The sequence below is a fragment of the Strix aluco genome, chromosome 2, assembly GCF_031877795.1.
Source record: "Strix aluco isolate bStrAlu1 chromosome 2, bStrAlu1.hap1, whole genome shotgun sequence".
In the NCBI taxonomy this organism is placed as follows: Eukaryota; Metazoa; Chordata; class Aves; order Strigiformes; family Strigidae; genus Strix; species Strix aluco.
Genome location: NC_133932.1, coordinates 119,412,800 through 119,430,435, shown reverse-complemented (window position 1 = coordinate 119,430,435; position 17,636 = coordinate 119,412,800). Strand labels below are relative to the sequence as shown.

Genomic DNA, 17,636 nt, shown 5'->3' with positions numbered 1-17,636 from the left:
TCTTCCATCTCTCAATATCTTATTATCCAGGCTGCTGGTAGGTCAGGGCACCCAAAGTTTATTGATTTTTCTGGATGGGTGTGGTGCACCAAGGAAGGCAGGTCAACTGTTGACAGCAGTTATGACTACTACTATTATTTCTGTTATGCTTACTGTCTCCCCAGGTGAATGGACATCCATCCACTTGGATGATCTGATGCCCCCAGACAACTTTACATCCAATCTAGGCCAACTCGCCAAAATGACTATTGCTGAGATTTTCATGACCACTTTCCAGGGGCATGTCCCAACAGGTAACCAGCCACTTCCTTTTCACCCACTACCTGCATAGCTCTGTCCCTTCCTCTGTGTCCCATTTGCTTCATCTACAGCTTTAAGTACAGCTAGATCAAGTGGTCCATGGAGGCACTGGCTCTGGGTCTCAGCAGGTCTTGCTGTACTTGATGATTCTGAAGTCCTCACAGCAATGCATTTTTTTCCTCCTGGTCTGCAAGCTGTGACTGTAGGGTAGGAGGGTACCTAAGCTACTTCTTCACTTAGAATAACAAATTGTCTGTACTGTTGTGGCATTCGGCGTACAGCAGACACACACTTATTCAATTGGATTCCCAGCAAGTCTTTCTGGCTGGTTTGCCCAAATAAAACCACTAAAAATCCATGATCTGGTGAGTTCAAAGCCAACTCAATAAATCCCAGCCATTGTTTTCAGGATGTACGGACAAGGGGAGGCGGGAGCTGTTGGGGAGGAACTCCACTTTCTCTCCTGACACACCCACATTTCCTATGGGCAGCCAACCAAAACTGAGAACTGGTAACTGGGCAATTCTCCCCAGAGGGGAAAAAGCCCACGTTGAAATTTCTGAGATTAAGAGCTTTGCAACACTTTGTTGATTGTTGAGACACTTCAGATGCTTCTTTTAGATAGAGGTATCTATTTTTCAGGTTTTTACATTTTTTACAAAGGAGTCTTATGAGTGATTGTGATTTCAGGTTTTCCAGAGGAATCTGCTGCTCTTGAAGATCCAGCCAAGTCCAGTCTTTTTCCAGAAGGAAATGTATGATTTATTTCTTTTTTTTATTTCAGCTGCCTGACATTACACGGGGACTGATTTAGGAAACAATAGCTTTCATAGGCATTTAGGGATCCAGTTATGCCGATCCCTGGTTTGGATAGTACGTTTGCCAGAAGAAAAAGTAGTTTTAGATCTTTGTGAGTCACACAGTGAGGGTCAAGTAGTCGCCACCATATGATAGACCAGCGCAAGGCCAGAGCAGGCATATTTAAGCCTTCTGTGAACTTTGACAAAGCATGAAATCTCTTTCCCCATTTCTGCATCCCTTCTCAGGGCTTTTAACATTTCTCTGCAATGTTGGGATTGATTTACTAGGGATGAGATGGTGAAGTAGACATATACGTGGGAGTCCATTGTGTCAAGTTAAGTAGGAATTGACAGAGCAAATGCAATGGAGTGTTAGGCAATAATCTGACCTCCAATCTTTTCTATTCACAGCTCCTCAGCATGGACTCTATGATCAAACAGAGCATTCAGAAAGCTGTGATCCAGCTGGAAGACAAGACAGACAACAGTAAGCGTGCCACTGAGAGAATCATGATCATTCACAACTTGCTTTTCCAGGATCATAGTAGAACCACGTGTGAGTACAAACCAAGGCCCAGAGTGCATGGGGGTTTTTTTATTTACACATGGCTGCATCTTGTGCATTGCAAACCATGGAACAGGGGGAATGAAATGAGTGGTTTAATGATCTGTCCTGGTGCTCATCTAGGCCAGCATGAGGGAAGGTTCCAAAGGAGAGAGGACTAGGTTTGCTCAGGGCCTCTTCTGCTCTCCATGCACACCATGGTGTGTGTTCTCAGGGTCTGTACTGAAACATCCAGCTTTTTGCATGACCTTCAGTGGAGACCTTGGTAGAAAAATCTGAGGAAGAGGTCACTTTATACCTCCATGACTATTTTGAAGTCCAAAGCCACCCAACTGATTTCTACATAGAATTGATACAGATCATTCGTACAGGTGATGTGGTGTCTTTATAGAAAACTGTGGCTTCAGAAAAATGGAAAGGGTCTAAGTTTCATCAGAAACAAAGTGCTAAAATCCTTGTAGATGCAGTTGGAAATTATTCTTTCCTGCACACAGAAAGACTTTTTCACTGTGATGCATGACTTACTCTTCTTTGAACAATAGGTTCCTGTCAGGTGCCTAGGATGTTTGTTAATGACTGAAAAAGAAAAGAGACATGTTGCCACTTCAAAGATGTGATGGGTCTGGAAATTCCTTGAGGTCATATGGCAAAACCAGAATTTATTCTGTATTAAATTGTGACTGTAAGAAAATGTCCCTAAGGAAAAGATGTTTTCTTGTGATTTCATAGTGACACCTTCATTCCTCAGCACAATGCAGAATGAATTTTGCTTGTAGTTATATCAGTACTGAAATGAAAACAACCCTATCAATTTTATTTTATATTGATACTAGTGTCATATAGATAAAACAGGATGTCAACTCTTCTGCAGCACTGACTATTCTTCTGACATACAATACTAAATATATCTCCATATCAATATGAATATCAGAGTATTTATACACCAAAGAACCTAATTCATACAATTATTTTTAAAAGACTGAGACAGAGGGAAGTGGATTTTCTTTCCTCCACCAAAAATGGCATGTCCTTACTAAATGTTTCCCCCAAAATCAACTCACTAGAAATAAAGAGGAAAGAGAAGACACTAGGGTAGAATATAAAGACCCTGGATTTTATTGTGGAGGAAAACCAAGAAATTTCATAGAGGTCACTTTCTATGACTGGCTTTACTTTGACTGAAAACTTTGCATGAAAACTCCTTTCATTCAAATGTTTTAATAACATTGTTTTATAATTAGTGTCAAGTCATTTCATGAGTGGGCTGAAAAGGAGAATTTGCTATCTTCTACAAGAACGTGAGAAAATAAGCCTTGAGCCAAGGGACTGGGTTTTCCACAGAGCTGTCTCCGGTGAATTTATCCTTGAAGACACTTCATTCAGGTAATTTTGTCTGTGCAGCTCTTTCCAAATTTCTAACAGGTCTGTCTCTGAGAGTGTTAAAAGATCTGTGCTGTGTGAAGCACAATACTTAATGGGGCTCAGATATGACAACCAGGAGTGATATTATTATCTGGTATACAGAAGTAGATGTGAGTTTCTGATGAATAGAGGTTTGGTCAGGTACAAGGAAGACACTTGACAGGCCATGTTATCGCTTCTAGGCATGCGCTCTGGATGCATTTAGAAGACATTGTGGCCAACCTGTTTGCTCAAATTCTCGCAGTGGTGGATGCTAACAACAACCTGGATCATCTCTCTCCACTGTCTCCACTCTCAGAACTGTGGCTTCAGATGTTCAAAGAAGAATCATTCTTGAGAATTAAATACACTAGCAAGTAAGAGACTTAGTGGAAAAATACAGGATGTGCATTAGGAGAATAAAAACCTGCTTTCATAATGCAACCCTCTGCAGAAAGAAATAATAAAACAAGTCTGAATTTAAGATGAGCTCACACAGCTCATAACTTATCTGTGATAAGTCCTTTGTGTCATGACACTGGAATCAGAACTTTACGGTTCTCTTAAACCTTCAGCAACTCAGCAAGGAACTCCAGTTCCTTGGAATAGTGATTAACACAGGGTAAAGTCAGAAACAAACTTGAATTTGAGTTCCCTAAGGTTAGAGCAGATGAATTCCCTCCCCAGCACAAAATGCTGGGTGTCCAAATACCACATTTTAATTGATCAGTCAGCTTACTGTGAAGAGCAGCTGTGGTCAGAGACAAGACAGATGGCTGACTCAGTTGTCTTTCCCCTGCTACAGTCTTTTTTAGCCTTCAGCTCCCAGTGACAGGAACTTTTTCTGCTCCTGCCTTGTTTTCACTGTTGCTGAGTATCTACAAAATGTCTTTCTGTGCTTTTTAACCCTTTAAGCAGAACATATACCAGTGACAGTCAGAAATTTCTCTGTGATGCTTCAGTTCAATACTCATAGAGCATATTATGTAATTACTTCATTCTGTGCTGTTTAAGGAAACAAGATACTAAGATTTCCGTGTTGTCAATGACTGAAGACCCCAACACAACTGTGTTTTGCCAGTTTCCATTCAGTTGGGTTTTGAAGGCCTACCTGGAGGAACTATGGGAGAGAGTCTATAAAATGAAAGGTAACATCAGACTTTTCAAGCAGGTGTTGTTCTTTAACCCAGGGAAGCTGATCTCCAGAGTTTCCTGCAATAGCCAAGGATTGTGGTAGGAGCAACCATAGCAGTTCTATTCCCCATGCAACCATAATGACCTGATATAACCTAGAACATCAGTTGTGCATTCCTGTTTTCCTGTCAACTTCTATTTTCTGGTTACCTGACATCTCTGCCCTTTCCTCTAGGACTTCCAAAAGTGCCTATGAAGGAACCAGCCAAATTGTTCCAAACACTGATCAAGAATGTGTTGATGCCAGATGGCAGTAGTCCAGAGGTGATACAGTGTTACACCAATGACTTTCTAAGAATGACTTTTCCTGGACAAGATCTTTCTGTCTATGAGGTAAATGGGGTTTGGTGAAATACAAATTTTAAATGGCACTGGGTTGTGTCACAGAACCACAAGTTCCAAGTATGGGGAAAGAAATTAGCTTCTCATGTTCTGCACAATTCCTGACAACTGCTGGTGCCCAGTCTTAATTTCACCTTAGGAAAAGTTTTTTTGATGGAGAAGCTTTATAGGACTGCTTCAGCAATGTTGCATGCCATCCTCAGTTCCCTGCTGTTTGTTTGGAGCAGAAATAACACCTTTTATTTTATCTGCAGATTCTGTCAAAAGCTCTCTTAGTCAATGCAAAACAGCTCTGCTCCTTTGTGGGGCAGGAGGAGATAAGCTTTTCCCCCATTTGGCTTCACATGGAATATTTCTACCTGCGAGAGGAGTACCAACTCTTTGTTGACTTGGTAAAAAGTGAAGAGACTGTAACAAGTGAGCTGAAAGAAATGTACAAGAAGGACCCGCCAGAAATGGTGAGCAAAAGGGAACAGCTGGTGTTTCACAGAGTGAAGTAGCACAGCCTGTTTCTATCAATGGTCACTAGCAAATACTCAGTGTAAGTGTGTAAAAAAAGAGTCAAGACTTCAGGAGATCTTTCCTTTGAAGTATTTTCCAGCTTCCAGTAAGTCTTAGGGAGTTTCAGAGCTAGCAGTCGTATCCATCTCATTCCCTAGCAAATGACCTGTACTTCATGCTCCTCTAACCATTTTTTATTCCATTTATACTCTTTGGTCTTCAGAAATTCTGTAATTTAATCTACACTGTGTAGAAAAATATTACACATCCTTTTGCTTGTGTTATTCTGTGTATGACATTCATCTCTTCTTAGACATTCACACCTTATAGCTGACAGTCATAGTATTTAAATTCTGGGGTGGGGTCCAAGACTGGATTCAGACACTAGCTTCCATGTCTACCATGATATGTTTACATTTGCAATGGTCATCTAATCTCCTGTGATTGCCAGTGAAAACGTGAGCTACAGAGACAGTGGGGAGAGACTCATGACTGAAGGGAGAGGTACAGTTCAGTTGCCCACAAGTAGGCATCTACTGACATTTCAGATGCTGTATGGCCTCCAGGTCCTGCTGCAGTAGGGCACGAATCTCCTGTAGGTCCTGTGCCCCATCTGCCAGCTCTGTATAAATGTCTTAGACATCCAAAGGCATTTCAACTGACAGCAGAGACTTACAATAGGACAACTGGATCTCACCTAAATAACCAAGTCTTTCCAAAGAACAATTCATTCAACAGTCTTAAACATCTCTCTGTGAAACAGAAGTGTTCTTTGGAGATACCTATTTCTCCTTCCTGAATGTCAAGGGGACTGAAGACAACATATTTAGAAGCTTAGAGCTGAAAGTTTTCCCTGTGGAGGGAAACCAGTGCTCTGGTTCAAGTAGTCAAACAGTATTCAAGACTTAAGTGCCACACAGTTACACTATGGTACAATTATGGTTTCTGTATTGTTGTCACTTCCCTACCTAATAAATTCCTACTGTGGTATTTGTTGCTGCATGCACTAAGCTAAGGTTTTCCAAGAATTCCCCGTCACCGCCTCCAAAGCTTTTTTTCACCAAGGCGCAATGGGGCTAGGTCAGCTATAAAAGCTATTTTTTCTTCTCTCTTTTTAAATATAATTTCAGTTTGTCACTCTTGACACCTTGAACATTCTCCTGAAGAAGGTGCAGCCCACAGATAATCTTCTGTCATTTGAGGGCTGTACAGAATGGCTTGGAAGGGTCAGGTCCATTAAGCCCTGGATGGAGTGGATCAGTATGGACAATTACCAGATTCATCTTTACCAGAAAAAAAGGGAACTCCTGAAGAGTGTGTCGTAAGTCCAGCCCTTCTCAACAGCCCTATCTTTGTCTTTCAAGTAACAGGTCCTCTTTCAGACAAGCCAAAAATTTTTCCTTCAAATTGTTGGCATGTTTGCCAAAAGATTCTGCCAGCTCTCACCAAAAGATTTGAAAACTAAAAGGCTTGAAGCTTAAAAATACAGTCTGTGGAGAAGGATTGCTCATAGCCTATCCTTTCTCCCTGGAGCTCCTAATCCACCATTTCAATGAATCAAGAGACTTCAGGCAAATATATGGGGCCTTATCTCACCTCTTCCATGAGCTAGGTGTCTGCACTGTGAGCTTAATTCATCCTTTCCTTGGGAAGCTGTAGTAATTAGTTTGAGAACCTTGATCCCTGAAACTGTTGGCTCCATCCTAATCCTTTGCTCTTTCTGTTGTCTGATTATCACAAAATCATTAGCAAAATCACTCCAAAAAGCTGTCTTAAGAACTATGTATTTTGATCATGGTCACGTATCCATCATCCCTTGACAATAAGACCTGTTTTCCTGAACATCTGACTGCATGCTTGATCATGCCCAGAATGCTTGCTGTAGTAAAATAGGTATCTCCATAGACAAAACCCAGTAACAATTTAATAACTCAGTTTGGTCTGGGGACACTCCAACAAGTGACATAGACAGGACCATGCCATATTTTTCTCTCCTTGCTTAGTTTAGTCCTCCAAAGCTAGCCCAGGAGTTCTTGTGTCCTCAAATCATCTCAGAGTACCTGCGATGTGTCATAGAAATCTTTGTTGGAATAGACCTCAGAGGTCCATAGGCCATCCTCCCACTTAAAATTGCACCACCATTGCCAACAGTAGAGTAGGTCACCTGTGGCTTTCTCTGGCAAGTCTTGAAGCTTTGTTCAACATCTGTGTATGTGTGTTTTCCAGACACCAGTGGACCTGCACCAAGATTGTCTACATGTTCTTTGACCACCTGCTGCACAATGAGACAGAAATAGATGAGAAGCTTCTGAGACTTCTTGTGAAGCAGTTCATCTTCACCTGGAATGTATGTGCTCAGTGTAGCGTTTGCCTGAAAAATTTATAGCCTTGGAGACTAGCAGAGTTTGGAACGAGCCTTATCTTCCATGGATTCCTCTGATCCCAGCTAGAGGGAGAGCATAGAAATGGGAAGGGGGTGAGAAGAAGATGGAAACATCATCCAGTGCAAAAAAACCTGAGATTTCAGAATCATCATGAAAGCCCCCCTGAATCAGAATTTTATTTAAAGGAAGGTTTCATTGAAAGCTTAAGACGTATTTCACGTCATTTATCCCTGGCATTACATGAAGAAAGATATTGGTGTGTCTGTTTGATTTTGGTGTTTTATTATGTAATTTTGCAGTGATGACATCCCATGTTGTTCCTCTTTCATATGCCAAGAAGATATTTCCATTGAGCTTTCACCATCATTTTTTTCCTACAGCGCCTGACCGAAACACAAAATTTTGATCCAGCAGAAGCTTTTGAGTTGGTGACAAAAGTGCTCAAGAAATGCAACCAAAATGCTGACACTGTGTACCTTGTGTAAGTCCAAGCCAAAAAAAAAAACCACCAACCTGTCCAGGGACATTTTACATCAAAACCATTTTTTGTAAGGGGTGGGGTAAGATCATCACTAGTCAATGGCGATGAATCTCCTCAGGCCAAAGGATATCCTCAGGCCAAATGCCTGGAGACTTCTAATTACAGGGCATGTAATACCCAACATCAGAAGGCCATGGAGCAAAGTCTTTCCCATGCTCTGTTGTCCCTGCCTTGTGACAGAGACAACCCTGGAATTGAATGTGATGTAATTGATGTAGGCACTCACAGGCCTAGTAAGATTGTGAATGAGGCCCATCCCTCTCACTCAGCCATGCTTATCATGGCAGGCCACATCTCTTAGATGGGATGGTCCTTGGTAGAGCCAGCCCCTTATTAAACTAGCAGATGTTGCCCTTATTCTCTACTCTAGGCTAGTTAAAAATGCCCACAGCAAAAGCTGGGCATGAGAATCCCATGCACACCCTAAAGTCAGGCACCAGTGTAAAATCAGCCCTGAGTTGTGTCTTCCTTTGGTGGCATCTTTCAGGAAGGGTGTGAAGGACTGCAAGAGCTGTCTACTGGAGATCACTGACCCAGCAGAACTACCCTGTGGCCACATTTTCTGCTCACAGTGCATCCGTGAGTGGAGAAGCAAGCAGTGTAAGATCTGCAAGGATAACTTCCCGGAGGATTACACACCCACAGCTACAGTGGCCACAAGGTATCCTGTAACTAACTAATAAAACAACTAGTTTTGTCTCAGTGTCTATTACTTTGTATAAAATACTGGAATAGTTGCCAGAGTAGAGGCTACACAAATGTCATTAACATGTGAGCTCCATGGAAATGTCAGTATTTACCATGTGTAGCAAACCCTTTGGTGGTGAAAGGATTCATGTGAAGTGGGCTGGGGTCAGTTTCAGCCCTCTTACCTCCATCTCAGCAGACAGTCTATCCAGGCATACATACTACATAAGAATCCATTTGTCTTTGTTCTCTAGGTATCTTGAGTGGAGATAGGAGAGAGAGAGAGAGTACAAGGAAGAAGAAAGTTTGTCCTCGGTGTTCCAGAAAATATGCTGTAGTGGGTTTCTGGGGGTTAATTCCCCTATCTATTTAAAAAGTGTATTTCTTCTCCACAGTCTAAGTGTACCTGACCTCCTGGTCACATTCAGAGAAGCAGAAAAGAGAAGTTGTTCTTTTGCTTTGTTGGGTTTCGATGGTAGATTTTGATTTTATTCCTCCCTCCAGGGAAGCTGTTGCACGTCACAACAAATTCAGGAGGAAATGTAACTCCTTCTTTGTGGAGTTTGTTGCCACCTCTGTCTTGGGAGAGAGAGGCACACCGTCCCCAGAAGTCATCACTCGACTGATCCAATTTGTGGCCTGCAAGCCATTCAGCTCTGAGCAGCAGGCAGTAAAAAGGGGTAAGAGCCTGACTTCACTGGGACCCTGCCCTGATCTTATACTGAAGAAAAATAATTAATGTCATCCTTCATTTTTAGTGTGCAAGTCAAAAAGTGAGCTGTCACCCTTTGAAGAGTGCATGGACACCAGTCCAACATTCAAGTCCTCCCTCTTGAAACTGCTCCTGCGATATGGGTTAGCATGAGCTCGCTTCTAACCTGATCACTGAGGCATATTGGCTACATGGATGTTCACATCCTATGTCTTTTTTTTTTGTCATAGGTTCAACAATATAAAAGTTCACCTGGAAAAATATCTTTCTGAGATGGAGGAAAAGATAACCTTCCACAAAAGGAACTGGAACTATTTCTACTTCATGGTGGTGCATTGTCTGGAGGCAAGTGCAAATATCTTTAAGCTGTTCCCGGAATCCATACTCAAACTAAACATCATTTCCTGTCCTGCCCTTTGCAGATCACACTCTTCCTCTCTTTTCCCCCACACTGGCTCCTGGAACAGGCTGCTGACCTCCCTTGATTATGTGCCTAAGCATAGTCTGGAAGAATTCAGGCCTGAGTTAATAAGGTCCAATGTACAGTCTAAATTTCAGAGCTGGAGCTCCTGGAGTCCAGGGGTGTCCATGGCCTGATATGTAAGCCACAAGAATCTCCCTTTAGCACAGCTGATACTCTGAGCAGAACTGCCCCTGGTCTCTGCTCCACTTTGAACTGAGGCACTACAGTTATGCACAAACACATCTGTTCAACATGTGATTCTCCACCAAGTGAATCAAGAAAGGGGGCAGTTGTCTCCTGCCAGAGAAGCTGAGTTGGGACTACCCTCAAGGGTGATGAAAAATACTCCACCTGCAAAGCAGGTCATTGCTAGGGGCTTGAGATTCACAGGGTACAACAGCACAGCAGAATTGAGCTCTGCACCTGGTGAAAAAGCTTAGGAAAGAAGGGACTATCCAGAACCTATGGCAGCTTTGGACTCCTACTTTCCCCCTCTCTTTCTTGTTGAACAGGATTTTATGTATCCTTCTTCTCAAGATGATGTCAACCAGCTTGCTGAAAGCTGCCTCTCTACTACAGACCTTTCTGCTTTCTGCTCATGCAAGGCCTCAAAAATTGACACCCTCCAGTTCATAGCCCGTCTCCGGTTCTCCATCAGCCATGTGGCCACTGTGCTTGGCAGACAGGTGCTCTACGGTGAGTATTTCTGCTAGCTACAGAGAGCATGAGATTTGTGTTTTCTCATAAGCAGGTTTAGAACAAGCCTAACATTCACTAGTATAGGAGGTTTCTGAATTAAAAAAAAAAAAAAAGAAAAAAAAAAAGACAAAACTTTGTCTAAACCTAAGAGGTTTAAGAGATGAATTTTCAAGAGGTGATTCAGGATCAGAAAGGTTAATTTATTTCTTCTAAATCTAGATAATTTTTTAAACCTTTTATTCCAACATTATAAAACTATTTTTTGGCAATATTGAAACTGAATGGGGCTAAAGTACCTAAATTTTGTATGGAAATATGTTGCATCCAAAGATGGGTATGTTGCACCCAAAATGTATATATTACCTAGAATTACCTTGTTGATTTCCTCTGAAGCCATTTTCATTTTTCTGGATTATTTTCTCAGTATTGAAACATCCAGTTTTTGTTCAGAGTTAAAAGAAACTTATCAGAATATTGGCATTTCCCCTGAATAAATATTTCACCATACTTAAGGGGCAGTGTACAACAGTGTATCAAGATAATCACTTAAGTCTCTACAGGTAGGTAGGTGCATGTGCTGGGACTCTGTTCGTCCTGTTGAGAATGACAAGTAGTCAATGGAGTTCACACTGAACATGTGTGAGTCTCTTGTTTAGAACCGGATGTATTGCACTTTAAACTCTGTTGAGTCACTTCCTTACATCTTTGTCAGCTTTTAAGAGTGTCTAAGTAAAGTCTGAGTGAAGAGATGGAATACAATCTTACCTCAATCTGTATAATCAACGGAGATACAGGAGACCCTTTATAAGGCCATGATATAAAGTAGGCCAGAGGATTCCTGCTTCTCTCAGCTACCTAGGACGGAGCCATGAGATTGCTCTCTACTTTCTGGACAGACTTTGAGAGCTTTCCTCTCTGACCTAAGATACCTGCTAAACAAGATTACCCAACCAAGATCCTATAATGACCAAAAAGGGGAAAACAGTGCACCATTCAATCCCCATATTCATTGTCTAGTATTCTACTTCCCTGCATGCTGTAGGTATTAAGAAGCCCAAGATGCTATGGCTGCAGGCCATATTCCTACTCTTGGGGAAAAAAGTGTTGTTGCAGCCTAAGCAGGTGGTGTGTTTGCAAAGGATCTATGATGTACAACTGCATGGGAGCAAGCCTAATGAGAAATCTCACTGGTAGCTGCAGATCCAAACATACCATCTCCTGGTGGGAACAAGCAAGAGGAGCAAGACCTGGTGGATGCAATGAAGAAGCTGGTGGCAAAAGCACAGACACCATGGCCTCAAATATTTCTCATTAGAAATCTCTGTAACAACTATGGGTTCATCCCAATGCAGAAGATCCTTCAGACAGAAAAATGGATTTTACCCAGAGGGCTTGAAATTTCACAGGTGAGTGTCTTCCAAAAGCCCATCTACAGGTCAATGAAGTTGTGCCACCCAAGCACACAGATGCACCCAGGCTTTTCTTTGCAGCCAGGTCTGAGGGTGTCCAGCTGGCTAACTTGAGCCCTGCCTGGTGAAATACATCTTGTATTGCATCCTGTGTGTACAATCAGAGCTGATGGGATAGGAAACACCCAACTTAAGTAATGAAAAATTTCTTCTTGGCGGCTTTCTTCCAGTCTAGAGAGAGATATAAGCTCCTCTAGAGAATGATTCATCCCTCCTTCGTACCTGCTTAACATGTGACAATTGCATGGTAAAATTCAGGCAGAACAGATTTCGGACCCCATGTCTCTACAGCACCCGAAGTTTGTCCCCATGATACAAACACAAATTTTAAAAGATGTAAAAACAGTTTGTAATATTCACATCACAAAAACAACATGATCATTTTTGGGGTCCATCTGAATGCTTCAGTGGGCTTGAGACAGCCTTCTACATGTTGGTGGTATCTTTGTTATGATGACTTAATTTACATCTGTGTTTCACAGCATATAGGTGCCTGGTCGAATATAACACTGATGTGTTCAGTGCTGGACAGAGCAGAAAATCAAATAAAAACCAAAGATCCCCAGGAAGTCCAGAGACTGATGGTGAGTATCCATTGTGTCTCCTACAGAATTCTATGGAGTTTTTGAAGAAAGCTATAGGAATTTCATCCTGAGTCGGAGACAAAAGGGTCACCACTTTTGAAGTCTACCAGAGGGCACTTCATTAAGAGGTGCCTTCTGAATCTCCTTAGACTCCATCTGGTTTGTTCAATTTCTTTTCTAGCCTATCATAAAACTAATGGAAAACATCCTCCAAACACCATTGCTTCCAGAAGAGCTTCTGGAAAACAAGATGAAGAAGATCGTGGATGCTCTGAGCAGACACAAAAACAAGGTCTTGATGGAGGTGGTGTTTCACACTGCATTTACGCTGGCCCTATCCCAAAGTCCCCTCACTCAACTTTTCAGAAATATCTGCTTTAAGCCTCGTGTGATGAAGGTAAGTCAAGATGTGGGGATACAGATATGTCCCTTCATGATAACACTGTCAGGGTGGGACTTGTTTTTACACCACAAGCTCTGTCAGTTTACAGCCAGATTTGGTTTGGGTCAGTCTGCAGCTTTCTGGGTTGTTCCAAACACCATATGGAACCTTCTAGTTTTTCTGCTCCCTTCCAGACAGTCCACTGAGAGCAAACTGAGATTGTCCATCACTATCTGTATTGAGAGTGGAGGACACAGCCTGTCCATCTCTCTCTAGTGAGTCTAAGAGAGCCTCAGGGCCTGCCAAATATTAGTTGCTGACTGCGCTTATATGACTCAGATCCTAGCCCAAACTTCTTCATTCTGACCACAAATATGCCAGCTGTCAGGTAAAGATAAACTTTTTAGTAGACTAGGTCCCACTTTGCATCTAACGATGCATAAATTGTTCCTGGTATTTGAGGAGTGCAGAAAGCAATTGCCCATCTCTTGGCAGTGAAGACAACAGCAGTGTCCAGATCCTGCTCTTTCCCTCTGAATCCTCAGTTTAGTAGGCAGATACCAAGGAAGCGATGAAGATGCTAACTTGGATATTGCTGTTCTTGTAAGCCCAGCCATCCCCAGTGTATCCCCAGTTGATCTAATGCTGTGTACCTTGGTTTATGTCTCAGTCAAGCTTTTTCATGTACCCATTTTCACCTAATGTGTTTATCTCCAGAACTGTTATTTCTCCAGTAGATGAGAAGCAAACTAGAAATAATGGTTACACAATTCCCCAAATTCTTCTTTATACCTGTGTTTCATTTCTAAGGGGTCCTACCTTCCCACCATGCCTGAAGACCTGCTTTTTGATCAGAAGAACTGGAAAATTGGTCAATATGATACCCCTTGGAGTAAGTGTTGGGGAAATTCTACCTCAGTCCATTTCAGCTACTCCTATACGGATGGCAGACACAGGGAACCTGCTATAACTGCGCCCTGAGGCAGACTGTCAAGGGAATGGATGGAAAGGAGAAACAGGTGGATGGAGGGAAGGGTGACTTTCTTTAAAGGAACCTCTGTGCTTCTGCTGAGTACTTTACCAATCTCCTTTTGGGTGCAGCAACTCCAGGTCCATATGGCAAACTTAAGAACCATATTGTGAGGCCAGATCCCAGCAGATGGGAAGAAGGTCTTACTTGAGAAGAGCCTGGGCTGTTGTCCTCCCAGTGAATTTCTGTCTGTGCTTACATCATGGAGGGTTTTGTAACTGGGAGATAATTGACTGATTAATCTAATTCCTTTTCATACACAGCTTGTCGGTGTGGATCATACTGGATCGTCACCAACGTAAGTGTCTTTCGGCTTTTTGTGATGCTGAGGGTATTCTGTCTGCTGTTAGGTTTTCTGCCCCAGCAGTCTTATGCTGCTGTCATTTCTTTACCTACAGTGTGGGCATCCCGGGGAAGTCAGACAATGCCTCTGTGGTGCCAAAGTTGGAGGAATTAATCACAAACCTGAGAGAGATTTCGTGAGGAAGGAAATGTAAGTTGATGCTCCCTGTCCTACAGCCCAGAAGAGATGAACAGGGCTATGACCACTTGACCCTCTTTCTGTTCTCTAGGCACAGGGGAAACGCTGTAGCTGGGCAAAGCAAGGTCTTTGTGACCCAGGGTCCAATTGCAGGAGGAAGGCTTGGAAATACCTACTGGGGGGAACAGAAAGGAGAAAAAGCATGAGTGACATGAAACAGCTGGAAAGGACATTTCTTTAGCAGCAGTTCTTCCAAAAGTCTCATCTCACCCCAAGTTCACACTTGTTCTGACCCAGCAATGGTCAAGCCTCTGTCAATGTTAACTTACCTGTGAGGAGCCCAGTCACTGAGAGTGTAAACTGAATTACATTTCCTTATCACAGCACAGAGGATAAAACAGTAAAAGGGTACATCCTTGGGAGCCCTTCAATACGGAGAATTGAATTGGAGAGGGACCTGTCACCTGCCTCTGTCTGTCTTGCAAGAGCTCTGCTGCATTCATCCATGATTCTGGGGCTCTATACAGATAAACAGGTGAGACAGCTCCTGCTTCTTTTCCCTGCCTTACCTCCTGTCTGCCTGTTCACCGCACTTAGCTTGCAGCTTCCATATGATTAATAGCTTCTGCCCTTCTCTGAGAGGAAACATTCTTGAGAGCTAAATTAAGAAACTACCCTGTATTCCAGGCAATTCTGAGTCTGATGACAGAGAAGCCAAAGGATGTGGCAAAATTCTTCTGGGACCACCTTGAGAAAGATATTGAATGCCTGGCAGAGGCACTTAGCAGAAACACAGAGGATGCCACAGTGACTGTCCATCTGTTTCTCCAGCACCTGAACAACAGTACAACAGGTAAAGGTACATTCCACGCATTGAAAGGGTACCAGCAGTCTTACATCAGGTTGGTTTTCATATGGCCACTGGAACTGGTGGCTCTCATCCCATGACTGCAGCTGTTCTGCACAGACTCCAGTGTCTACTGGGTGAGGGTCCTTATTTTGCTTTACATTTTTTACAGGACAAAACATGGTCTTGAATATTTTGCTTAGGCAAGAAGACCGAAGGCAGTGGGAAACCTGCTTTAAAACCCTGACTCAGTCATTCTTCCAGGTATGCAATGGACTGATCACTGTGTTTCCAGGTATCCCATATACAAACTACCACTTTGCTAGGGATGAAGTGCAGAGCCCACATGGGCTCTGGTGAATACCCAGACACATCCAATGAGCTGGGACATTCCCACACGCAATAAACAGGTTTATCACCCCTTTTTTAAGATGCTTTTTATATGCTGATGCAAATCCCCTTTAGAAATAAACTGGCTCTATGCCTTGGAGAGCAAGAAAATTCCCTGTTGGTTTCTTCTTGGGCAATTTTATTCTTGTCCCAGCTTCATTCTTCAACAGGAAGATTTTAATGTCACTTCCCTTTCTTCAGAGCCACCATTGTCTTCCCTCATGAGGACACTTGTAAGTCTCCCAAACCCTTTTGTAACAAAAGACGTCTCCTAACAACCCTTCAAATTCTACAGGCCTGGGAGCAGAGTCTTACTTCTGTCAAGCAGCAGAGAATGAGAGATTCTCAGGGCTCCAACCTGCTGCTACAAATAGCTTATGGCCAGATGACTCCTTTCAAAGACCAGCCAAACCTTGGACTGATTGGCCTGTCCAACATGTGGAAATTTGAGCAGAAGATGTCCATCCAGACCCTGATGCATCTCCTTCAGCAAGAACACAGAGAAGGCGAAGGAAACCGTTACCCTGTTCTTCTGGAGCTTGCGTCTAAGGTTTGCTGTAGAAACATTCCTCCACCTTCAAAGCAGAGACAGGCACCATGTGGATTTACCATTATGAGTGTCAGTGGGGCATTAATTTGACTCATTTCCCTGTGTTTCCTAGTACAGTGCCCTTCTCCTGGATACCACACAATGCCAGACACAATCCTGGTTCCTCAGATAAGTACATGGATAGCAAAGTGTGGTGGTTTAGTCCCTGCCGGGGTCTGAAACCACGTGGCCGCTGCCCCTCCCCCACAAAGGGAGTGAAATACAAAGCCCTGGGCTGAGATAAGGAAAGGTTTAATACAACAGTGCAACTGCAACACAACAAACAACAGCAATAACAATAAGAATAACAGTAATAACAATGAACACAGCAAAATATCTACCAATCCAGCAATGAGAACAGAGCAAATCCCACAATACACGTGGTAACCTACTGTCCCACTTCAGCGCCAGGATGTGATGTCCATGGTATCTGAATAACCCGGCTAGAGCTCCCCCCCTGCTGCTGGGGAAACTTAACCCTATCCTGGCTAAACCAGGACATAAAGTCATGCTGAATTTTCCCTTCCAGGTGCAAAATATCCAGCATGTCCAACATCTGCCTGACATTTTCAGTCTGCAGAAAGCTCTGATCCACTTCTTTGAGAATAGCCATAATGGGGAAGTATACTCAGTACAACAATTTCTAGACCAACTTGAACCTTCAGGTATGACATGGACCTATTCCCAGTAAACTGGCCTATACTACTTCTCAACACCCATATGCTCTGCTCGGATGTTATAGCAGGACCTGTGATTTCTGTTGCAAGCTGTGAGGGAGCAGCAAACAGAAGACTGCTCCATGAGGGAAGATAACCCAGGAGCTAAGGGTGACCACAGCACAAACCAGGCAGCAACCAGGGTGCAGTCCCACAGTATCGGGGCAAGGCCGGGGTAGTGATAGAGCCAGGTTCTCTCAACAGCCCAGTGATCATAACACAAGTCAAGGTAATAAGTCCAGAAGTCTAGGAATTCCAGTCAATAACTTCTGAGAGCAGGAGACAGGGCTGCTTACAGTTCAAGTACTGTCCTGAGCTTACATACATGTCCTGGGCCCATGGGGAAGGGGTGAGGTGGAGTCCCCAGGTCAGGCTGCTCAGGGCTATTATATTAGTGCCCTCAGGGCCCTGACACAGGCTCACAGTGGTGACTCTCAGTCATCTCTATCTTTATGAACATCTTTGGGGTTTGAGGGAGAGAGTAGAGATCACTGAGACATGGGAATGATCTCTGAAACATTGGAATGAGTCTTGGACAGATTGCTTCCCATCCTCAGAG

General features: G+C 43.0%; 1 protein-coding gene across 7 annotated transcripts in view; it reads left to right on the top strand.

The window, feature by feature from the left end:
* LOC141919803 (E3 ubiquitin-protein ligase rnf213-alpha-like) overlaps positions 1–17,636 on the top strand; it is a 61,539-nt gene that overhangs the window by 34,118 nt on the left and 9,785 nt on the right. For 6 of the 7 annotated variants that reach the window (XM_074816107.1, XM_074816108.1, XM_074816102.1 and 3 more), the window contains exons 34-60: positions 165–293; positions 991–1,055; positions 1,512–1,656; positions 2,907–3,048; positions 3,270–3,443; positions 4,081–4,214; positions 4,436–4,593; positions 4,857–5,060; positions 6,234–6,424; positions 7,330–7,450; positions 7,868–7,968; positions 8,516–8,689; positions 9,220–9,395; positions 9,474–9,570; positions 9,658–9,772; positions 10,403–10,586; positions 11,784–11,995; positions 12,541–12,642; positions 12,824–13,039; positions 13,835–13,916; positions 14,318–14,352; positions 14,453–14,547; positions 14,920–15,070; positions 15,223–15,388; positions 15,555–15,646; positions 16,068–16,322; positions 16,891–17,026. In XM_074816107.1, coding sequence (XP_074672208.1) covers positions 165–293; positions 991–1,055; positions 1,512–1,656; positions 2,907–3,048; positions 3,270–3,443; positions 4,081–4,214; positions 4,436–4,593; positions 4,857–5,060; positions 6,234–6,424; positions 7,330–7,450; positions 7,868–7,968; positions 8,516–8,689; positions 9,220–9,395; positions 9,474–9,570; positions 9,658–9,772; positions 10,403–10,586; positions 11,784–11,995; positions 12,541–12,642; positions 12,824–13,039; positions 13,835–13,916; positions 14,318–14,352; positions 14,453–14,547; positions 14,920–15,070; positions 15,223–15,388; positions 15,555–15,646; positions 16,068–16,322; positions 16,891–17,026 — 3,852 coding nt within the window. The remainder of the gene's footprint in view (positions 1–164; positions 294–990; positions 1,056–1,511; positions 1,657–2,906; positions 3,049–3,269; positions 3,444–4,080; positions 4,215–4,435; positions 4,594–4,856; positions 5,061–6,233; positions 6,425–7,329; positions 7,451–7,867; positions 7,969–8,515; positions 8,690–9,219; positions 9,396–9,473; positions 9,571–9,657; positions 9,773–10,402; positions 10,587–11,783; positions 11,996–12,540; positions 12,643–12,823; positions 13,040–13,834; positions 13,917–14,317; positions 14,353–14,452; positions 14,548–14,919; positions 15,071–15,222; positions 15,389–15,554; positions 15,647–16,067; positions 16,323–16,890; positions 17,027–17,636) is intronic. The other variant, XM_074816109.1, reaches the window with a different exon arrangement.